We start from the raw sequence: 22368 nt of genomic DNA on the forward strand, positions 1-22368 counted from the left end.
TGATCATCACTACAGGAGCAGTCATTTGTTTGCTCCTGTTACTCAAGAAGCCCCAGCAGATTTGGCACTGGGCTCATACTCTCCCCATATGCTAGTATAAAATTATGCTCTGGAGAAAGGGGAGCTCGATATGCTTTTCTTCTTTCCCTCCACTAGGTACTCTGCAACTCCCCCCTCCCCCCACACACACACACATTGGAAAAGCCTGTGTTCCCCTGCATCCCCCTCCAAGTTTTTGCTCTAGCCCTTTGCTGGAGTAAAATTCCGATCTTTTTCTGGGTGGGGAACAGCCAAAAATATGGGTTAGTGGGTATTCAGAAACTTAATAGACAACCACCAGCGTTGTTCTGCTCACTCCATATTCCTTGTATATTACTACAATGACCATCTACGAATTCTGTGTAATTCTAGGACATCAGTAAAAACCATTTACACCTGCTAGACTTCTATCTGTGAATTCCTGACAAGCGTAAATGAAGCCATTTTTAGCTCCTAACATATGTTTGTGGGTAAAAGCACCTGTGTGACTTGGGCCCTGTGGGTGTTCAGAGCTGGCTACTGAATCCATGGCAGTGATTAAATGTCTATGTCCAATCACCAGGGCATGCTCTTTAACAAGTGCAAAATGTTTGCCATACTGCTGTACATGAAATGTTAATTCTCTTTAAGCGCAAGTAAAACTTTTATCAAATATTTGTTGCGGTTACAAAAGGCAGGTTTCACATAAACGTCAGCACAGGTATTCTTGGCTGCTGTAGCATTTTTCCTCCAAAGCAAACACCTGTTCCTTTTTCATATACCAGTCATTAAAGCATTTGTCAAAGGGATAAAAATAACTAATCCTGTCAAGGGTCACTCCAGCTTGTTTTTCGAATTTGAACATTGTTCTTGCTCGGCTCTGGGGTCTTTTTTTATGGTAAAAAATATTCTCTTCAAAATCTATTTTATTATTTTCACATTTGAATACAATCTTATATCTATATTGACAATAAAGGCAATATTCTTATAACATATAACATCCTGACGGGTCAGATATAGTGCCCATCGATCATGGGTGAGGATGCTTGAAATTAACTGCAAAAAGATCAATTGATGGACAGAATGCAGAACAATGTCATACATTCACCCCAGTACAGAGATCTGGGTCTAAATGCATCATTTTTTTGCTCGCCATGCCATTCCAGTATGGACACGGCCATGTGCAAATCAGTCTTGACCCTGCACCCATTGGGAACAGTCCAGCTCGAACTGCCAGGTCAGGTCCACCCTGGACTGGAAACAAGCATCCTAGGACCAGTTTCAGGCTTTCAGTCCTCATCAGCCAGGATAGCTTGACTCCAGTGGCATGGAGAGCACTGTAACTGCGTCTGGGCATACCTGTTCGGTCTGGACTGTTCCCATGAGGCACAGGGTCAAGACTGATTTGCATATGGCTGGGTCCAAACTGGGGTGGCTTAGTGGGCAAAAGAGCAATGGATTTAACCCAGATCTTTTGACTGGGGGAGAATGTCTGAATCATTCAGCATTCCGTTCATTATTTGTTTCAGTTACACTTTTCGCCCTAAGTGAGATGGGTATGCCCAGATGTGGGCTGCTTGCTCACTGTGCCACTGGATTCAAGTTAGCCTGGCTGATGAAGCTGTAGTGTTGTTCCTATATTCCCAATAGGCTCTGTGCATTGGAATAATATATCCTATAGATTAGACGTAGGACTGAGGTAGACTAGGTCTCTATCAAATGTATTAAACTTACTAGTGAGTGTCAGCTACCTCAGAGGTCACTAGAAACTTTCTCAAATTCACAAGAAGGGATTAGTTTCTGACAACCGCATAAAAAAGACAATTATTTTTACCAAGAATAAGAAATATGTCTCTAGAGTCTTGGAAACAATAGATAAGTTTTTCACTCAGTCAATCGTGCATGCTTCGTTTCTACAGAGGTGCAGAGAAATGGAGAGACTGGCGTTTTCAATAAAAGGTTTTATTGAACAGTCTTCTTTCTCATGCAAGTACTGCTACAATCGTAATGCAGACTGCAAAGTATAATGCGTACAGCGATAATATTCTAAAATACTGTAAAAGCATTGTATGGTTTCTAAGCCATATAAAAATACTTACATAAATACATTGACTACAATACTCAACCAGTGCTTCTAAAATATGCCTACCCCAATGTACCTAACTTAAGTCTAGTACAAGGGAGGGAGTAAGTATTGTGTAGCATAGGTTTGGTTTTCTTTGCCAAGAATCTATCCAAGATTTCTAATCAGCTCCATACCTTAGTTTAGAATGAAGGAGGTCTGGTATCTCTTGTCTTAGGACTCGATTTCCCAACACCCCGCAAGGGGAGCTTGGAAACACTGGAGCTGGATTCTCAGCAAGAGAACGGACAGCTTCTCGATCAGTGCGTCAGCTGGAGGGTCGGCTTCCTTCGGCACTCGCTGTAGCGAGCTGCGTCGGGCAAGTAGGTAGTCGAACTGCTCCGAACCACCGTGTCTTGCAAGTGAAGGCATATTTATACCTTGAAGGTGTCTAGTTTGACGTAAAGTCAGGCATAATAACGTCAGTAAAGAACCCCAAGGGAATAGTAGTTGTTTGTAAAGTACATGAGTTCTTGGACAAATCAATATTCAAGCAAGGGGAGGTCCCTGACTGCTTAAGCCAATTTTCCAAGAAATCGTTGTGACGTTTTGGTACGGATGGAAGTAGCCATTCCTGTATTTGGACTGCAAGGGCTATGTCTAAATAAGGGAATGATATCTATGCCTATATTAGGGCAATGTGGATTATACCTATATAAGGACATGAATCGGGAAAATTCGCTCGGATCCTAAAACGCCATACAACAAAGGGTGACCTACCCAGAAACCAGTCCCAGGATGCCTGTTTCCGGTCCCGGGAGGACCTGTCTTGGCAGTTCGGTCTGGACTGTTCCCATGAGTCATAGGGTCAAGACTGATTTGCCTATGGCTGGGTCCAACCTGGGGTGGCGTAGTGGGCAAAAGAACGATGAATTTAACCCAGATATTTTGACTGGGGGAGAATGTCTGAATCATTCAGCATTCCGTCCATCATTTGTTGCAGTTACACTTTTTGCCCTAAGTGGGATGGGTATTACCAGACGTGGGTTACTTGCTCACTGTCCCACTGGATTCAAGCTAGCCTGATGAAGGGTGACCTACCCTGAAACCAGTCCCAAGATGCTTGTTTCTGGTCCAGGGAGGACCTGGCTTGGCAGTTCGGTCTGGACTGTTCCCATGAGGCACAGGGTAAAGACTGATTTGCATATGGCTGGGTACAAACTTGGGTGGCTTAGTGGGCCAAAGAATGATGGATTTAACCCAGATCTTTTGGCTGGGGAGAATGTCTGAATCATTCATCATTCCGTCCATTTGTTGCAGTTACACTGAAATAATTAACTGGCATAGGTATTAGTGAGTTCTTCTGTCCAGAGCTGTTTTGCCAAGATCCAACAAGAGAAAAATGAGTACAACAAACGGTGGGCGAAAGGAGGAAGGTTGGGGGGTGGGGGGGAGATCCCATAAAAACAGCGCTTGGAGATACGCCCTAACCCTGATTTGATGCACCCATGTTAGTGGCTAGAGAAGGGGGGAGGTGAGCGCTGGAGGAAAGTTAAGTCCTTGGCCCGTCCTAATTCAATCTAGGAGGTATGTCCCTCCTAGGGAATATAGGATCTTTGAATATTTGAAGGGTCCGTAGGCATGGGGGAAGGGAGCAGGAGTGTTCTAATTTAGATATTACACTAGGGGTTGCCAAATCTGCACACATTTAGTATCAGAGTGTGCAAGTCGACTGGACAAGAGCTCCATCGCCATTGTGTGCCAGAGTTGGGTGACCAACAAATGAGGCGTAGGGGTCAGGGCTTTTTTCCCATGCAGAGCAATGACCTGCTTTGCCGCCCCTAGCATATGAAGGATCAAACGCCAATCAGAGTGGGTCATAGCTTTGAGAATTTGAGGTCGGAGATCAAGGATCTTGATCCCTGGCGTGCTCGGGATAGGAAACCCCACTACATCTTTGATGTGGCTCAACACCTCCTTCCAGAAAAGTGTCAGTATTGGGCAGAACCACCAAATGTGAATGAACTAACTTGTGTCAGACTTGCAGCGCCAGCACAGGGATGTGGAGGTGGTAAACATTGTCTGGAGGCGAAATGGAGTGTAATACCAACGGGTCATAACTTTATATGCCCTCTCTTGTTGCGCAATGCTTTTGTAGATGGTGGGGATGTCTCTCCACAGCTGTTCCCATTGTTCCAAAGGAGCATCTTCTGCATTATCTCTGTGCCATTTCTGTTGATAGGGGTGAGGAGGCAGAGGGTTAGATTAATGCAGGAGTTGCTAAGTGCGTGAAATTAGGCCGCGCAATCCTTCATACAAGAGTACTAGTGTCTCAAATGGGGTGCGTTGGCATGTGGCTACCTGCTTATTTATGGGTGTAAACCGTGCCGAATTTGATAGTATTGTAAGTGCGCTGTTCCTGGGAGGTGGAATTCCTGCCTGCATTGGTCAAAAGATTTAAAGACCTCTCCTTCAAAGAGATCAGCGATCGTACTACACTCTCCGCTTACCCAAGCCTGAACAGAGTTGGGCTGGGGGGAAGCCAGGATTGCGGGTCAGGGGCGTATTGGGGGAGTGGAAGGAAGTGAGGCCCTGGCCAATCGCTTATCTAGCCCATATATCCAGAACCGTTCCCGTTGGGTTGGCGATGTAGGCACTGCACGGCCGGGCTCTTTTTGGCAGCCAGGCCAAGTCCCACAGTGGGCGGCTTGCTACTGCCCTGTCCATTTGAACCCAATGTTTCTCTCTTTCGCGAACCACTCACTCCAAAATATAATGCTGGTGTGTCGCCCAGTAGTAGAGACAAGGAGGTTGGGACAGGCAAGAGCCCCCCCGCCCCAGTCTTTTGGCAACATTAGAGACTGTTGGACCACCTTGGTCTTCCTTTGCCCCAAATGAAAGTATTGACCTCTTTCTGAAAGCTTAAAATATCCCCATGCGGAATGGGCATCAGGAGTGCTTGGAAGAGGTATATTACCTTGTGTAGCACGGACATTTTAACCGCATTAAGGCGACCAAGCCATGATATGGAAAGCAATTTCCATCTCCTGAGATCTTCCCTAATGGAGCATCTGCAATCCGGCCAGTTTATTGAGGCCCAAGTACCGAATCGAATGATGAGCCCACTTGACAGGGTACAAGAACGAAGGTTGACAATCGCTTGAGGAGAAAGAGTGAGATTAAATGCCTGCGATTTACTAACGTTAATTTTTAGCCCCGAGATAAGATCAAATAGAGAGAGTATATCAAGCCGCGCCGGAAGAGAGCTCGAGAGTCGGTTAGGGTAAGAAGTAGATCATCCGCAAATAGCTCAATCTTGTGTTCGTCACTTCCAAATTGTATGCCCTTGATTGCACCTGACTGATGTATGCTAATCGCTTGGGGTTGTATTGCAAGGGCGAAGAGCAGAGTTTGCAAGAGGCATTCTTGACGAGCTCCCCTGAGGCTCTGGAAGGGAGGGGCCAGTAACCCATTGACTCTAATTTGTGCCTATGGAGCCATATGGGAAGCTATAATACGAGAGATCATGACCGGACTCAACCCAATCCTCCATAGTACCGCTCTAAGAAAGGTCCAGTCTACACTAGCACTCTCATTCTCCGCGGCAAGGAAAAGCAGCAATGCTGGAATACTGCGAAGCTGGACGTTTTACATCAGATGGGCTATGTTAATGTTAATGTTAATGTCAGTAGGTATTTATAAGCGCACGTACGCCCGGAGGCTTCATGGCGCTGTAGGAAGGAGCTAGCGCAGGGTCACAGGGGAGGGAGCAGCTCAACAGTGCGCCTGATTGAAAAGCCAGGTTTTCAAGGAATGTCTAAAACTGAGGATGTTGTCATTCAGTTTCAGATGGAGGGGAAGGGAATTCCAAAACCCAGCTGCAAGAAGGTCAAAGCAGCTGCCTCCAAGACGCTTCCGCTTGTAGGATGGGACAGTCAGAAGAGATTTATGAGTGGAGCGAAGATTACGTGAAGGAGTATATCTCTTAAACATGTCTCTTAAACATCCACCCAATGTTATCTGCCCCCTGTCGTTGGTGTATAAATCCTGCCTGGTATGGGTCTATAAAGCTAGGGAGGTATAGTGCCAGGCGCTGCGCCAGAATTTTGCTATATAGTTTAGCATCCACATTGAGCAGAGAGATGGAGCGAGGGGAGGGGCAGGATGTCGGGTCCTTCCTCTGCTTGGGGATTAGCGCTATCTCCGCTCTGGACATGGGAGGGGTCACAATAATAAGATCGGAGAAGTTAAATAACCGGAGTTTGGGGACCTGCAGCTGAGGAAGTAACAAGCGATAGAAAGAACTTGTGAAGCCATCCGGGCCAGGAGATTTGCCCACATGGAGACTTTTTAATGCTTTTTGAAGTTCTTCTAGGGTGATCGGGTTTTCCAGTTGTTGGACATGAGAAGGGTCAACCGGCGGCCAATTACACTTAGCAAGAAATGACTCAATCTCTTCTTGGACAATTTTGCCCTGGCTATAAAGAGCTGTTGTTTATCTGTTTCCGAGGTAGCCCATGTGCCCCCGTTAGTCTCAACCCTGGCAATATGGTTGCAGGATATGCGATGCGGAGTCGACAGGCCAGTAGGTAACTCGCCTTATTGCCCCCTTCATAACATTTTTGCTTGAGAGCAAGGAGGGAGTGTTCAGCTTTATTTACACGGATCGCTTTTAGTTGGCCCCAAAGAGAGGCCAGTCGTTTTCTGGCATTGCCTTGCCAGTGTTGTATTCTTCTGTCTCTCAAGCACCCTAATATTTCTGGTGAGGCCCGCCTCTACGAAATGGGATTCCTGTGTTCCGGCAATTGAGATCGAGGAGATGGTGCCTTGAATAGTTGCCATGAAGGCATCCGAGAGGGTATAGCCATCGGTGTCAGGGAGATCGTTCATTTCAAAGCATGTTTGGATTGCCTGCCATAATTCTGCTACATTGACCTGGTCTTGTAGGAAATGCTATGCCTCCCCCAACGATCTCTAGGTGGGCGTGATCTGATATAGATATGTCAGATATAGTCACCGAATCCAGCGACCGAATGACTGACTGGGATATGAAGAAATAATCTATATGGGAATATGATCGGTGGACATGAAGAGAACAAGGTATAGCCTCTTGCTTCTGGTTCTGTATATCGCTACGCATCAACTATGCGCAAGGCCTCGAGGTCCTGCTTAAGCACCTCAGACATAGCCCCAGTGCCCTGAAAGGAGGTCTCGCTAAGATCGAGATGAGTTAAAGTCCCCCCCTCCCCCTCCCCAACAAGAAGCGGGCCCACCACTAGAAGGCAGATCTTTAAGTAGGCTTCTGAGTTATGTGTCTTGAGATTGATTGGGGGCATGAAATGTTGATCAATGTGAGGGGCCTATTATTAATTGGTACCTTTAGCTTCCCTTAACGTTCCTCCTTGTCTCACAGTATTTGAGTTCCCTGTATGTGTATGCCCACTTTAAGAAGGATAGCCACCCTGCAGTTTTGGATAATGAGGGCGCCCACATTTCAGTTCCCGCATACGACATGATGTTCACTGGGGCCTCCATCACCACCCCCTTTTGTACCGCTTTGTTCGCCATAAGTTGGCAGGGTATGCTCAGACGTGAGTCTCTTGCTCACTTTGCCACTGGATTCAAGCAAGCCTGGCTGAAGATGGCTGTAATGCCAGAAACCGGTCCTAGAAGCTTGAATCCGGTCCGGTCCAGGGAAGGCATGGCTTGGCAGTTCGGGCTGGACAGTTCCCATGAGGCACAGGGTCAGACTGATTTGCATATGGCCATGTCTGAACTGGGGTGGCAGAGTGGGCTAAAGAACAGTGATGGCTTAAACCCAGATCTGTTGACTGGGTGCGAGTGTTTGATTGATACAGATGCTCCGTCCATCACCACCCCCTTTTGTACAGTCCGGTGAGGGCCGGCAATTCTCCCTTCAACACTCTTGTTGGGGCGCTTCCCCAAGACAGGAGCTCGCAGTATGGCTTCAACCCTGGCCACGGAATCACTACTCCCACTCCGTCAGGGATCACCACGATGGATTGTAGGCCGTGGAGGCCAGACGACTTCACCTCTCCTCACCCAGGAAAGCCCTGGCCGCAGATCCCCCGGAGGGCCGCCCGATGAAGTTTCCGGTTCCAGACCATGGGGACCCCCACCCCCCCCCAAGCGATGGGTCAGCCCGCAGAATCGCGTCCCCGCAATAGCCCCCAGGCACAATGGTTCTCCCGAGACCCAAGAAGGGGGGGAAGGGCCGGCAGGGCGCCCAGCAGATGACTCGTCTCGGTCTCGTCTTTCATCCAGAGATCCGCTCGGCTCCGGCCGAGCCCTTCGACCAAGGCTCACACGGTAGGGGCTTTGGAGGCCTGCCCACAGCCCCAAGAACCAGGTTCCTTTCCCCGGTCACCAGAGAGCGTCACCCTGGGCCCCCACAGTGGTACTTCAGGTCTTCGCCGGACAGGCTTCTCCCTCAAGGCATGGGTCCAAGATGGCAATCTGGCCTCCTTCCCCGGCAATCCGCTATGGGCCAGCCTCCATCTTGGGCACAGAGGGCAGGATGCGCTACGAGCACGGGCAGATGGCTTCCTGGACATTAGGTAGGGGTCCGTCGGCACTTTCGTAGCCCCACAGTCTACGGATTAGTCGGGCCGGCCGCTGGAGGATGGAGAGACTCCATCGAAGTCTTGGCCACGCCCCTGGGGTAATTTTTAAGCCTTTATTCTTATGCACAGTGCAGTCCTTACAGTCTTCTTAGCAGCAATTACATCACTAGTTGAGTTAGTGATTTACCAAGCTTGTGGGTGGAAGAATCTTATTTACAAGTGCATAAGGACAGGGTTGTATTTCTTGCACATCCACGGTTTATAACAAAGTTAGTGTCACCATTTCATACTAATGAAAGGAGGTGCCCACATTATTTTGCAATCCACAGAATGTTGCAGAAGCCGGATGTTAAAAGGGCACTGATTTACTACACTCATATGACGAAGACAGAAAGTTTCAACAAATGTCTGTCGCTTTCTCACTACCTCATCACTGCACATCCTCTCAAAGCAGGCATTGTTGGATATATTTTAGATGTATACAGTATGCGCAAAACAAGCATCTACATACACCTCACGTGGATTTGACTCGCAAAAAACGAGCTACACAATCGATTATATGTAACATTCAGTCCGCTGACATTTGCTGGGCAGCCACATGAACGTCAGCCCACACATTTAATAGACATCATATTACTATGTGGAAGTTTGATCTGTGAAAGATGCACAGGTGGGGGCCAGACTCTGTTAAAGACTGTAGGAAAGTAGGATCTGCTATAATGGTTACCCCCACTTTTTGCTGTTGTCAGTATGTTTTTTTTTTTACAAGTCTGACTGGAATTCTTCTAATCGGGATCACTGTCACTGTGTCCCTGAAATGACTATTTCTGGACCTCCATAATTGGCTACTGGTATACCCTTATAAGTCCCTGGTATACAGTACTATGGTACCCAGAATATAGGTACTCCAGGGGTCTCCCATGGGCTGTAGCATGTATTGTGCCACCCATGAGAGACAACTCAAACTGTGACTACAGGCCTGCCATTTACAGCCGATATACGTTTTCCTGTATCTGAGGTCAATACACTTAAAACCTAGAAGTCACCCCTAAGGCTAACCTTTCAAACCTGAAGAGTCGATTCTCCAGGCTTAGTAAGCACAGCCAGCCATTTTGATACATATAGTGGCCATCCGCCATTAGGCGATGGTCAACTATGTAGTTCCTGTGCCGAAGCTGAGCATGATTGGTATCAAACATGTTGGAATCATACCTCAGCACCTTTACCTCACTTGGGGGGCTCCTCTGGGAAGTCCTCAGTACTGCCGGTAACAGTCTTTCAGGGTCTGCCAGCAAGCTAGTGCTGCTGCCGACCACAGACCCGATTCTGCCCTCTTGCTGCTTAGCTGAGCTCGAGCAGTGGAAGGTAAAACAATAGGTTTCCTGTCATGGGAAGGTGTGACCACATTCCAGACAGGACTCTGTGTATTGGGTTGGGGTGAGGGCACTTTCCAGTGCCACCAGACTGCTTTGATGGGCAAATTTGGTGCCCTCCTTGCATATTCTGGTTTGAGCCTGTTCAGGGAGCCCTTGGCACCTGCTCTGGCGTGAAACTGGACAAAGGACATGGGAGCAGACTCACCTCTGTCCAGCCCTTCCTCTGGGAGGGACCCTTGAGTCGTTCTAACCCCCTTCCTAGGCTATTTAAGGTAAGCCCTTAAATACCTAGGTAAGTGGGTCCTCAGATTTGTTGTGGGACAAGACTCAAGCCTGAAACCACGTCACTCTATGACCGTCTGGACACTTGGACTTTCCTGGACTTTGCCAGGAACGGAAACTGCATCATGGATTATTCCTGCTGCTCCTGGCCTCTCTGATCTGCAAGTCTTTGTCGTCAGTGTCTGTACCTCTTCCAGGATCTTCAACAGACCTGTGGACATCAAGGACACCCAAAGTAATCTCCCCTTGAGTGAAGGAGTCTATCACCTGCATCAGCAGGAACACAACAAAGCAGACCAGTCTGCTGCTCCTGACATCCCATGGATTCTAAAAAGCTCAGCAACACAGGTAGGTGGTGGTCCTGCAACTCCCTCACGGTCTGACAGGTCCTCTCTGCAACTTTGAGGCTCATATCCTTCCTCAGAACTGCTGGGACCGTACCCCTGTGCACTGCAACAATTTGCCGGTACCAAGGCTTGTTGGCTCTGCACTCCTGTGATCTTCGGGCTACAAGAAGCTCCAGCCTCTAGCAACTCTTCCTGCCTAGTTCAGCGTCCTCACTGCATCCTCTACACTGTGGACATTCATCTTTGGTGAGCTGCTCGAGGTCCTCTTGCTACTCCTGAGCCTTTGGCTTGTGGGTTCTCTTGAGGGTCTTTTCCTGCTTCAGTGGGCTCTCTTGCTTGCTGAGGGCCTGCTCAGACTCTACTGCTTGTGGTGAGTCCCTTGGACCTTGCTGTCCCAACGTTTCTCCTTCTTTGCTTTCCACACCTCTTGCAGCTGCCAAGGGTTGTTGGTGATTCCGACAGACACCGACACTCTTCTGTGACTCTTGGTCACCTCCGAATGGTATAGACTCTGTCCCTCTATTAGCAGGTTCTTCACTTCAAGAATTCAACCTTGGATTTCACTGAGCGCTTGCACCATCTTCTCCAGGCGCATCTTTCCTTAGGTCCTCCATTGTGGTCTACGGTGGCTTCCTATGTCACTTCACACCTATGTACCTGGCTTCCCTGGTGTAGGTGTCTTAGTTCATGGAGTATCCATGGATGGGGTGACTCTCCAACCTCCTGTCTCCCACAGGGTTTAACTGCAACTGTGACTTTCCCGGTGATTTCTATTTGACACACAGCTGTTTTTCCACAGCGTCTGTGGGGTTCCTGGGTACTTACCATGGGTGGTTCCTTGTGTCCACAGCTCCTCTGAGTCTCCTGGTCAAGGTCCTGACTTGATTGCTGTGCGTATTCCACTTTTTAGTAAATGGTTTGGTCTTCCCCTGGGGACCACTGTATTTTGTGCTTACTTATCTGTTTACAATTGAAGTAATATTGTGTATTTGGGGTTAAATCCCCGGGTAGGGGATATACTAATGTGTTAGTAAGTTTTGGGTTATAAATAGACATATTTTTGTATATACACTGTGTGGTTCTTTTTCTTTTAACCTGCACTGCATGATTAGATCTGGTAAAACAAGCTGCTTAACACTCCTGGATGAGCCTGGATTCTGCTCTCCACAACTACCACTTGGAGAGCTTTCTATGGTTGTCTAAAACCACTAAAATCACTAGAAAGGTTGTCTGAGTCAGTGCAAGGTGCATCACTTAAATTAGTTTGCAACATAAACTTAGCCAGCCTCCTACAAAGGCTTAATTACTTCCGCTAGTGCTTATTTCAGCAGACCTGTCCTTTAGTAGGAAAGGGAGCTGCTTTCCGCTCAGCACACCGAATGTGATCTACAACAACACGTGCTGGAAACAGAAAACATTACTTATATAATTCTGAATATGTAGATTGTAATGTTATAAATCCACCTGAAACCCTTCCACACCCTGGGGTATCAGAAACCTTTCCCATTGTTTATTCATTTTAACAATTAATAATTACACTATTTATTTTAAGAATTGCTGTAACCGATTCTGTATGTTTCCCTCCCCTTTGATGCTAGGATTGAAAGTCTGTTGATTTTAATTTACCAGTTAAACTATTTTTTAATAAAAGTCGACTATTCATCAACTGAGCTATAAAACAAATTGTTTTAATGACATTAGTGTTATTCAGATTTGAATTTTGTGGACTATGATAGGCAAGATATCCAGCCCTTGGGGTCTAACGAGTGTTTGGCCTGCTTTGTCACATGTTCTGCACAACTTCTTTCAAATGACAATAAAAAAAATTCCCGGTTTGTAATCTCCAGGCGAAGAGAGTGAGGCGGGGACAGAGCTCAACCTCTCAGACTTCCCCTGGTTCCACGGGACGCTGTCTCGTATCAAAGCTGCGCAACTAGTGCTGTCCGGCGGCACTCGCAGTCACGGTCTGTTCGTCATCCGACAGAGCGAAACGCGGCCTGGAGAATACGTTTTGACTTTTAACTTTCAAGGGAAGGCAAAGGTAAGTGATGTTTTATTCTGGCTCTCTTCCTCTCACAAAATGCACTTGACTTCAGTGTTTTCCCTTATTGCCTTTTCGCACAATTCTATTGGCTCCTCCTAGGCGCGCAATGACAATTGACCTGAGAGGCCTTTAGCCCCTCCCTTCCATTGTCCCCACCATTAGGATGCCTGGACTTGGCTGGGTTGGCTGGCCTGAACTTCAGCCACAGCAACTGTATTCCTGCAAGGAAGTTCTAGCCCTGGCAGTCCTCTGTGTGCCTTTCATTGCTTTTCGCAACCACTGCTGCCTGCCTATCTTAGCAGATACAAAGCCATGTTATCTATACTACTATTATAAAGGAAGAACTTTGAACCTTTGAGGCGGGTAAACTCAGGAACCACAGCTCCAATCCACACACCCAATACATCGTTGTAATTGTCAGGGTGTGCAGATGGACATAGGCTATATAAATAAAAAATATAAGTTATTTAAAAAATTTACGAGAAAAAAAAAGTAGTCCCATGGAAGTAGCGCCGGCCGCGACTTGCGTGCTGACATCAGGAGCACGGGGAGGAGCGGCGTCCAGGAGCGCAGGGAGGAGCGGCGGACAGGCAGGGAGGAGCGGTGAGGAGCGGCAGACAGGCTGGGAGTAGCGGAGAGGAGCGGCGGACAGGGGGGGGGGGGGAGCGGCGGACCGGTGAACTCAGGAGCGCGGGGAGGTGTGGCGGATGAGGTAAGGCTCCTGGGGACCCACGGACAATGTCGGGGCGGGCGGGGGCCCTGAAGCCAAGGTCAGGACGGGCTGCTACTCCGGGGGACCCACGGACAATGTCGGGGCGGGCGGGGGCCTGGGCTGGTGGGGGCCCTGAAGCCTGATTACTCCCAGACAAGGTCGGGACAGGCTGCTAGTTAATACATAACATGAATGTCTCAGAGCTGTGGCTTGGCTGTCTAATGTGTTGAAGGTCAAATAGAATAACAGCAGGGTTACCCAACAACACTTTCACTCCCGCCAAAGAGCTTGGGTAAGAACCCATTACCTCCTCGTTCTTCCTATCCCATTCCTTAACAATGTGCAGGTTGTCTGCTCTACAGAAACCTGTTACCTAGCAAAGTAGGGTACTTCCCGCAATATGGCACCCCCTACCTGGCCCAGCATGCATAAAGAGGGTCATCCACACATCCTGTTCTTTATTATTCTGTATGCTGCAGATCAATTGCCTAGCTGAGTCGGGTAAGTTCTTTTTCTTTTTACTTGTGTTTCGCTGCTTACTCTAGCAGCCACACTATTTTCTTATTCCATTGTTTCCATATACACCCTGCTCAGCAAGCGTTTGCTCTTGATGGCGGGTGGAGGCGCTGAGCGTCCTGGTGCCCGTTCTCGTACCCCGCTGCTCTTATCTGTGGCTGTGAGTCCCACCATTGGCAACAGTGTGTCCTTTGCAGCGATTTTGCTGGCTTCTTCAGGGCAAGGGTTCCGGTCCCGCTCTGGGTGTCAGCAGCATTCTTCTTGCTGCTGCTGTGAACAGGATGTTTGTGTTCGCCTCTGGATACATTGTGATGGTCTTGTTGCAAGTTTGACTCATGGCTGCGCCTCACTGTGCTGCAAGTGCTTTTGAACCTGTTGCAGTGTGCTATGTTATTCAGGCGATTGCCTCTGGTCAGCCATTAAAAGTCCACCTAGGTTTGTTTGGTTTCCGGATCCTTTTCTACCGGGCTCCTAGATTGGGTTTTTGGTCCACGGGATCTGATTGTCTATCGCTGCTGGGGCATTGCCTCTGCTATGCCCTTTGCTTGCTATAGCGTGCCGGTCTTGCTGAATGGAGTCCTCTATGGGCCTGTGGTTTTTGAGCGCTGCTTCGGCCTGATCGCTCCTGCCTACATCTCCCTGCCTCGGCAGGCGGGGCTGGCGACTACGCGTTCTAACTGGTTATTTTTGCAATGTTTTTGGTGTTACTGGCCCCTGTAGCTCTGCATAAGCGAGCATGGCTTGGGGTCTCTGGGTTTGGCTCCTACACGTCCCTCGCCTGTTGCACTTGGCATTTGGGAGTCTCCTTGTACTGTTTGCCCTGCTGTTGTGGGCATATTGCTGGGGCGCGCACAGCAGTCTTGTGGCGAGGGGGCTGGGTTTCGCTATGGCCTGTTTCTTTTCCTACTTTTTGCCTGGGGTTTCGTTTGCACCCCTGGTCCGACCTCTCCGGAGGCCTTCAAGTGGTGTGGCACGGGTGGTCAGCTTTGTTGTTTCCTGCTTTTTGGCAATCTGCCTCGGCTCTCTGCATGCCCTCTTGGTATTTTTACTCCTTGTGGGATTGATGGCCGAGTTCCTTTGTGCTGTGTCCCTTTGGGTGTGCACTTTCTTTGGGCCCTGCTCGGGCTTCTGTGGTGGTGCCTTTTTTGTCCTGGATATCTCCTCTTTGTTTCCTGCTGCAGGTTGTGCTTGCAGCACATTAAAGAAATGGTCAAGTAGCGCTGATTGCTTGGAGCAAAAATCCAACAAATCAAAGCATTCACAATACCTAATTTAAGATACCACATTTGCAACTTAGTGCAATTTATTTGAAATAGAGTAATGAATCCTACATTTGGCAACACAGTTGCTTTCCTGTCTCAAATGTAACCAAAAACATTTACAAAGTTTGGTGCGGAGGTTAAGGGGAGTAGGGGATCGAATGTGGAAATGATTATAGTGGAAGTGTGAGGGTAGTGGACAAGGACAGGGTAGTGGACAAGGACAGGGTAGTGTGACATATAGGCATCATCATATGCTGGTGCTGATCCGGCTTTTTTGAAAGATCAATTGTTCCACAGAAAAAACATAGCACTACATGAACCCTGTCCCATTGATTACAGTTGTCCTGGCTTGTGTTCAGGTTGAAGTCACCCTTTCGACCCCTTTGGGTATGCTAGGTAGGTTCAACCTTAGGGTGGGGTCTTCATCAGGACAAGTGGGATGGGGAGCACTTATGAGCAAGTAGGGTGTACGGCCGTCAGTGCACGTACATTTAAGATGGAGAATTGCAGGTCAATCGATCACTGCCACTATCTGAATCAATCTTTGGAAATGATCACCCGGCTCTGTGGCTAGAAGCAGGCTTTGATTGGCCTGGTGGCAGGCGGCAGTGTGCCGGAGGGGTCCTTGTGTTCGGGGTTCTGCGTGGAGACACCTGCTGTGGGGTCTTCTTGACCAATGTTCTCCCCTCCTCTTGTGCTTCAGCCCCTTGCATTTTTGACTGGCTGTTGGTCTTTCCTTCTTTCTCTTGCGGAGGAGGTCTGTCAACTTTTGGATTTACTCTCCCTGGTGGTGGCACCCCTATCACTTTGCTGCTGCTGATTTTGGTCAGGTCCCCTCGGCCTTACGTTCTGCTATGGGCTTTGTTTTGGTCCACTTGAGTTGGGTTGCGATACTCTTCTGTTTTTCGCACCACTGTGCCCTTCTGGGTGCACAGGCACTTTCCACTTCCACATGGGTCTGGTGGCTCAGTGGACTAATGCATCCACTGCAGGGTCCTTTGTTCGACATCATGGTCACAGGTTCAAATCCCAGTGGGTCCACTCAGCCTTTCATCCATCTGAGGTCGATAAAATGAGTACCATTGAGTTGGGTAACAATAAACATCTGTTATTTAGCGCCAAGAGCCCTCATTGGGGTGAACGTGCGCTTTACCAATACACATGTTATGTTATGTTCCATGGCGCGTTTTGGGCATGGGGTGGCCAGGCCCGATGTTCTCTTGTTTTTCTGTCATGGTGTTCTCTTGCGGACGTGTTTGCAGTGGCCTTGCCATGAGGGGTGTCCAACATTGGGCTGGCTGTTTGGAGTCCTCCAGCTTCCACGGTTGGGGCTGGTGTATGGCCTCATGGTCACTGGTTCAGATCCTGGCAGGCCCTCTCGGCCTTTCCTCCTTCTGAGGTCGTTATGATGTTTCCCATTGTGTTGGGTGACTCAGCCTTCTGTTCATCGCCATGATGCCTTCTGGGTGAATTTGCACTTCCTTATGTTACGCTCCTCGGGAGTTTGCCCTGGTTACAGCTTTTTGTTTCCTCCTGTCTTTTGGGGGTCACAGGGATGTGTTCCACCGGCTGCCCGGATGGCAGAATTATTTTTTGTGTCATGGAGGGGAAATGTTATTCCTCTTCTTTTTTGTGTGTTCCCGGTTGTGGCGCAGGGGTCTGCGATTCTGCTCAGTTATACAGTCCTTGCATCCCTCGTCCTGCTGGACGCTTGCCCGCATATTTTCATTCCGTCTGAATGGTCTGCTGTTGTGATTGCGCTGCTGCCATTTCCGGGTGATTCATTTTGGCTTTTCATCATCATAGTCGGGTTTTCAACCATGTTGGACCTGCTGGCTGTGATTGTTTGAGCCCCTCTTCCCTCTGTTCCGGCATACTTCCTTGGTTCTTCTCCTTCCTTGGAAGTCTGCCCTTCTCTGCCTGCCGGGTGTTGGGGAGATGGCCTCCACACTGCCCGAATTTTTTAGGTTCATCTGCTTTTGTTCTCTGTTTTCTGGCTTCTCCTGGATCAGTGTTTTCTTTCCTGGGTCCCCCGCGGTGGAGGTTTCTCTGATGGTGGCTGTCACCTCTTGCTCCCTCTGGGGTTCATTTCTTCTCTTGTTGGCTTGGATGCCACTGCATGTACCTTTTGGGAGTAACACTGCTGAGGGATTCCTGGCCTGCTATTCGCATTTCTGGGCTCTCCAGTCCTTGGCCTGGTCAGTATTGGTCCTCTCCTTCTCTCTCGTGATGTCTGTGTACTGGACATTATTCCTGGTTGTTTGTGCCTCGGTCGACCAGCAGGGAGAGTTGTGCCGGTCTTTGTTTCCTGTTTCTCCGAAGGCTTGCCCAATTTGTGACCTTGGGCAGTTTCTTCTCTCTCTCTCTAGCTCTCTCTCTCTCTCTGCAGTGGTGAGGGGCCTTCAGTTTCCCTGCCCCTGGGTGTGCCACTTCTCTCATCCGTTTCACTTCTGGTTCGGCCTTCCTTGCCTGGGTCCATTTGCCTTGGTGGCGTTGGCCTTTCTCCCTCTGTTTGTGGCTTTGTTACCTCGTGGTTTGGTCGGAGTTCTTTGGTTCTTGGACACCCTTCTTCCCTTATTGATCCTCTTTTCAGCCCGTCCTCTCTCCTGCGCCTCAGGCTGGGCGATTGTAGCTGGGATGGTTGTTCCTCTTGGATGCTCCCTTGCTGTGCCTCACTCCCTTCCAGTTTTCGCATGGACCTTCGATCCTGGCATCTTTCAGTCCTCCTTGTGGGTGCTTTGGCTCTTGGTGTAGGGGACCGGTCTGTCTCCTTTTTCCATGGTGGCTCACTTTTTGCTGAGTCTTTTTGCTTCTGGTTCCTGTCCCCTGCTCTGCGGTCAACGCCCGGGATATTCCATTGGTGCTTCTGGCGTTGCCTGGTCTGCCTTTGCGCCCCTGTTTTTCAAGTGGTCCTGAAGGTTTTTGTCCTGCATAGTCTTCTCCAGAGTTGGAAGTTCACCGTTCTCTGGATTTGTGGGCTTTGTGTATTTAGCTGCTAACTTCCTTATGTGTCACCTGTGATCTATCTCAGTGGTGTTGTGTGCCTTTTGTATCCCTTGTTGGGTGCTGTTTTCCTCCTCTTGGGCCGCGTTTCAGGGTGCCTCCTTCCCTGATGTTTCGTGTGCGGCTACATGGGCCTCTCCTGATGTTTTTGTTTCCTCTTCCGGTCTTTTGTTGGGATGTCGGCGTCTGCAGCTTTTAGCACTCATGTTTTGTCTGTTGTACATCTTTTGTTGTTTGTTCTTTTTTTTCCTTTGTCATTGCACTGACCTGTTGATTTTTTTTTCTACCTATTTCTGGTCTGTGTTTCAGTCACCATGCGCTTGGGTATGGGCTCCTTGTTAAGGAATGAGACGGTAAGATGGACGAGCAGGTAATACCTAGTTAATCACCAGTAATCTTGATTATTCTGAGTCCTGGTCTTCCAGTTCCGTTCCTGAGCCCATCCCTCCCTCCCTCCCAGTTTCTGTTGATGGTGATTGGTTTGTGTTTTTCTTCTTGAGTTTCTTTAGTATTCTCAGGATGTGTGGATGACGCACTTCCCCCTTCATGCATGCTGGGTCAGGTCGGTGGAGCCATACTGGGGATGGAGGGAGGAGGGGGGGTGGGGGGGTTCGGGAGTATTGGACTTTGCTCGGTAATAGGTTTCTGTAGAGCAGACAAGCTGCTCATTGTTGAGGAATGGAACGGGAAGACCAGGACTTGGAGTAATGAAGGTGACCGGTGAGTAACCAGGCATCACATGGTAGCTAAAAGACACTATGCCAGGAGAATTTGTATTACAAAAAAGAATAAAAATGTAGCCCAGCCTATTAAAGTATAACATGCATTTTAGTAGGCTTTGTCTTCTGTTTTTTTGGGGCTATGAAGCCATTGATATTCTGCAACGCTATTTAAACAAAGCACAGAACGGAGATGTTGCATTTTTATATCAAGGAAAAAGGCATACTCCATTGTGTTTAAAGCAATGGGTGCTCCAAATAGTGAACAAGGTAACTCCCTTCCTGTCCTGTCTCTGGACATGCCGCCAGCACAATACCACCTCCCAGAGGACCACTTGTGCATACTCTGTGGAGATGTTTAGGTTGTCTTGGCCAAGAAAGTAATATAGTGTTCCGGCTTTTTCTGGTGTCCAACTAGGACTGAAATCTTTGTCCTATCCTAGATCTTTGCACTCAGAACTTTTTCCTCCGGAAGGAAACATTCAAAAACCTCTCTGCCTTAAGTTCTGTCTGCCTTGGATTCAGGAGACAGAATGGTGGCATGGATTTCCATGAGGCCTATTAAACATCCCCGTCCTGCAAACCCATTGACACCCATCACATGTGGTTTCAGGTAGGCCAAGAGCCCTTTCAATTCTCTGTGTTCCCCTTTGGCCCAACCATTGCTGCTTGGGTGTTCACAAGAGTGATGGTGATGGTCACAGCCCATCTGCAGAGGTCGGGAATGCGAGTCTTTCCATAAGTAAACAACTGACTACTGAAGGCTGGCTTGCCTCAGTCATAAGCCACCTCCACACTATGACCAACCTGTTGAGAACTTTGGGTTTTTCCATGAATGTGCCAGAGTCACACCTGACTCCTTCAAACCGACTCCCCTTCATCAGAGCTATCCCAGACATGTGCTTTCCCATACCTGGACCAGTCCAGGATATTCGGGCTTTGATCCCGATGTTTCATCCCTTAGCCTAGGTCTCAATGAGTGTCTCAGAAGCTTCGGGGCCTTTTGGAGTTTCTCAGATACGCCTCTCCATCCCAACCTTTCCTGCCCAGAGTACTGAAAGATTTCAACAAAGAACGGGCCCAAGTCATCCTATAGGCACCAAACTGAGTGAGGAGAGTGTAGTACCCAGGACTTCTGAGCTTTAGTATTTGCTCTCCGAACCTGCTGCCCATTGAGGAGAACCGCCTGTCGCACCAGCGGGGTCGGGTCCTGCACCTGAGCCTGCACAACCACCACTTCCATGTGTGGAGCTTGAACTGTGACAGTAGATGGCCTTTGACCTTCCTCCAGAGGTGGTTGGTATTATCTTGGCAGCCAGATATACATCTACTAAAACTGTTCACGCAGGACGTTTGGAGAAGTTTGTTGTTTGGTGTCCAACCCATGCCATCCAACACATGAGCGCACAGTTGTCTGATGTTCTTCTGTTGTGTCTGTCCTTAACCAGGCTGTGGCAACAGTTAAGGGTTACCTTTTCGTCTCTATGCCTTCTTACGGTTGCCATATCAGCCATCTCTCTTCTTTATGATGAATTGTTTTAAGAGGCTGATCCACATGTTGATGCCAACAGCTTTCATGATGCCACAGTGGTACATTAATTTATTTCTCACTTAACTGATGTACACTACCATGCAAAAGCTGTCCCCTCCACCTGCTGACCAACAAGACTGCATTCCTCATTGACATTACATCAGCTAGGCAAGTGAGTGAACTCCAGGCGTTGTCTGTGCTGCAGGCATGCACCTCTTTCTTCCCAGACATGGTGACCCTTCGGACAACACCAATATTCTTACCCAAAGTAGTTACGCACTTCCACAAATGGCAATACATCGCCTTGCCAGCTTTCTATGCACTGCCTTGTCTCTCTAAGGAGAAAGAATAGTTACACCTTCTAGACTCTAAGAGGGCACTTAGTTTCTACATTGGGTGTCCCTCCACACGTTCACAAAACATTACTTCCTGGACTGCTAGGTCTGGCAGGACTGGCATTTCACCTAATCTATCCTGCAGGACTTCCTGGTCTGAGTCCCCCTCACCAGGTGAGGGGTATTCACATGGGGCGGAATCTGCGGTTAGAAATCTCTAGGGTGACTGTGAACTAAAGTAGATTTGGAATGAAATCCATTTTATGATCTGTAAGCAATTGCTCAGTGTCTGTGAGGGCCAGAAGAGGGTATGTGAGAGCTGATTGACAACCTAATGCAACTTCAACTCATGGCCCCTCAAGGCCAGCAAACAATCTGTGAAGGTGAACTAAGTGCTCTCTTAATAGCTGTCTATGGTTTCCTATGGGCAAGAAGAAAAGAAGAGGCTGAATGGCTTTATCGTCAGCACCGAGGGAAGGCAGTGGAGTTCTGGGGGGATGCTAGATGTGTCAGTAAGAGATTACTGACTAAACAATTTGGACTGGTGTCTACCCTCAACAGTTTTGTACAGACCTCTGCACTTACTCCACCTGCAGACTCACACTTCAGTGCCATGAGATACCCCACCACCACCCCTCCCCCCACCAATCCTCAGCCAACCTTGCCCCTCACACAGATCTACATACCCTGGTGGGGGTCAGGGTGACCCCTGAGTTCGCTTTCTGCTGCCCATGCTCTCTATGGGAAATGCATGTGTATTGCTGTTAACAATGATGTACCTGTTTTGTGTGGGAGAAATGTAAACCTATTTGCTATCCATGCTGTGCCCGGTTAGTATGTGGCTAGGTTACAGCGCTGCGTTTGAAGTAACAGATCATGTTTGGAGGGTGGAGAAGATTAATATGCCAGAGATTATAATCTTTGTTCTGCTGTCCTTGATTTTAGTACCCTACATTTCTAATGGGAAACGCCCACAGAATTCAATATTCACAGTTAAACATTCTAGCAGGTTACTTAATGGGTTGGGAGGGCCAAATTATTTTCAACTCCTGTGTGGCTCACCATAAACAAAATTGAAGGTTCGAGGCATGTGGGCTGCTGAATTCATATCTGTGCATAGATCGCCGCCTAGTGTTGGGTCCGGATGATTGCACATTGTTGTCCTGGAAGAGTCTTCGAAGTATCACGAGATAGGTGGCTCCTCCCCTGGACTACAGTGCGCTTGGGCATCGACTCCATCCTCAGATTGTTTTTTTCCGCCATTGGGTTCGGATGTCTTTGAATTCCCTCTTGTCGGAATCGATACGAAACTTTCTTGAGACCAAAAGGTCTTTAGTCTAATACGTCGGTATAGTCTTGCGTTCGGTCTTAGTTCTTCCAGCTCGGTTCCGAGCCGGATTCTCTACATCCGCGTGCTCTTGGCGCGGAAGGCCCAGTCGACGCTCCAGACCTATCGACCGTCCATCATGGAACGAAGTCCATTCAAGAGATGTCCCGTCTGCAACTCGAAGTATCCCCACATCAACGTCCACCCGGTGTGCAACAAGTGTCTGTCGCCGGACCACGATGAAGACCAG

At 48.4% G+C, this 22368-nt stretch overlaps 1 protein-coding gene across 4 annotated transcripts in view; it reads left to right on the forward strand.

The window, feature by feature from the left end:
- SH2B2 (SH2B adaptor protein 2) overlaps positions 1-22368 on the forward strand; it is a 493931-nt gene that overhangs the window by 398718 nt on the left and 72845 nt on the right. For all 4 annotated transcript variants that reach the window (XM_086954571.1, XM_086954573.1, XM_086954574.1 and 1 more), the window contains one exon: positions 12517-12710. In XM_086954571.1, the coding sequence (XP_086810697.1) occupies positions 12517-12710 (194 nt within the window). The remainder of the gene's footprint in view (positions 1-12516; positions 12711-22368) is intronic.

The sequence above is a fragment of the Lissotriton vulgaris genome, chromosome 2_1, assembly GCF_964263255.1.
Source record: "Lissotriton vulgaris chromosome 2_1, aLisVul1.2, whole genome shotgun sequence".
NCBI classification, from domain to species: Eukaryota; Metazoa; Chordata; class Amphibia; order Caudata; family Salamandridae; genus Lissotriton; species Lissotriton vulgaris.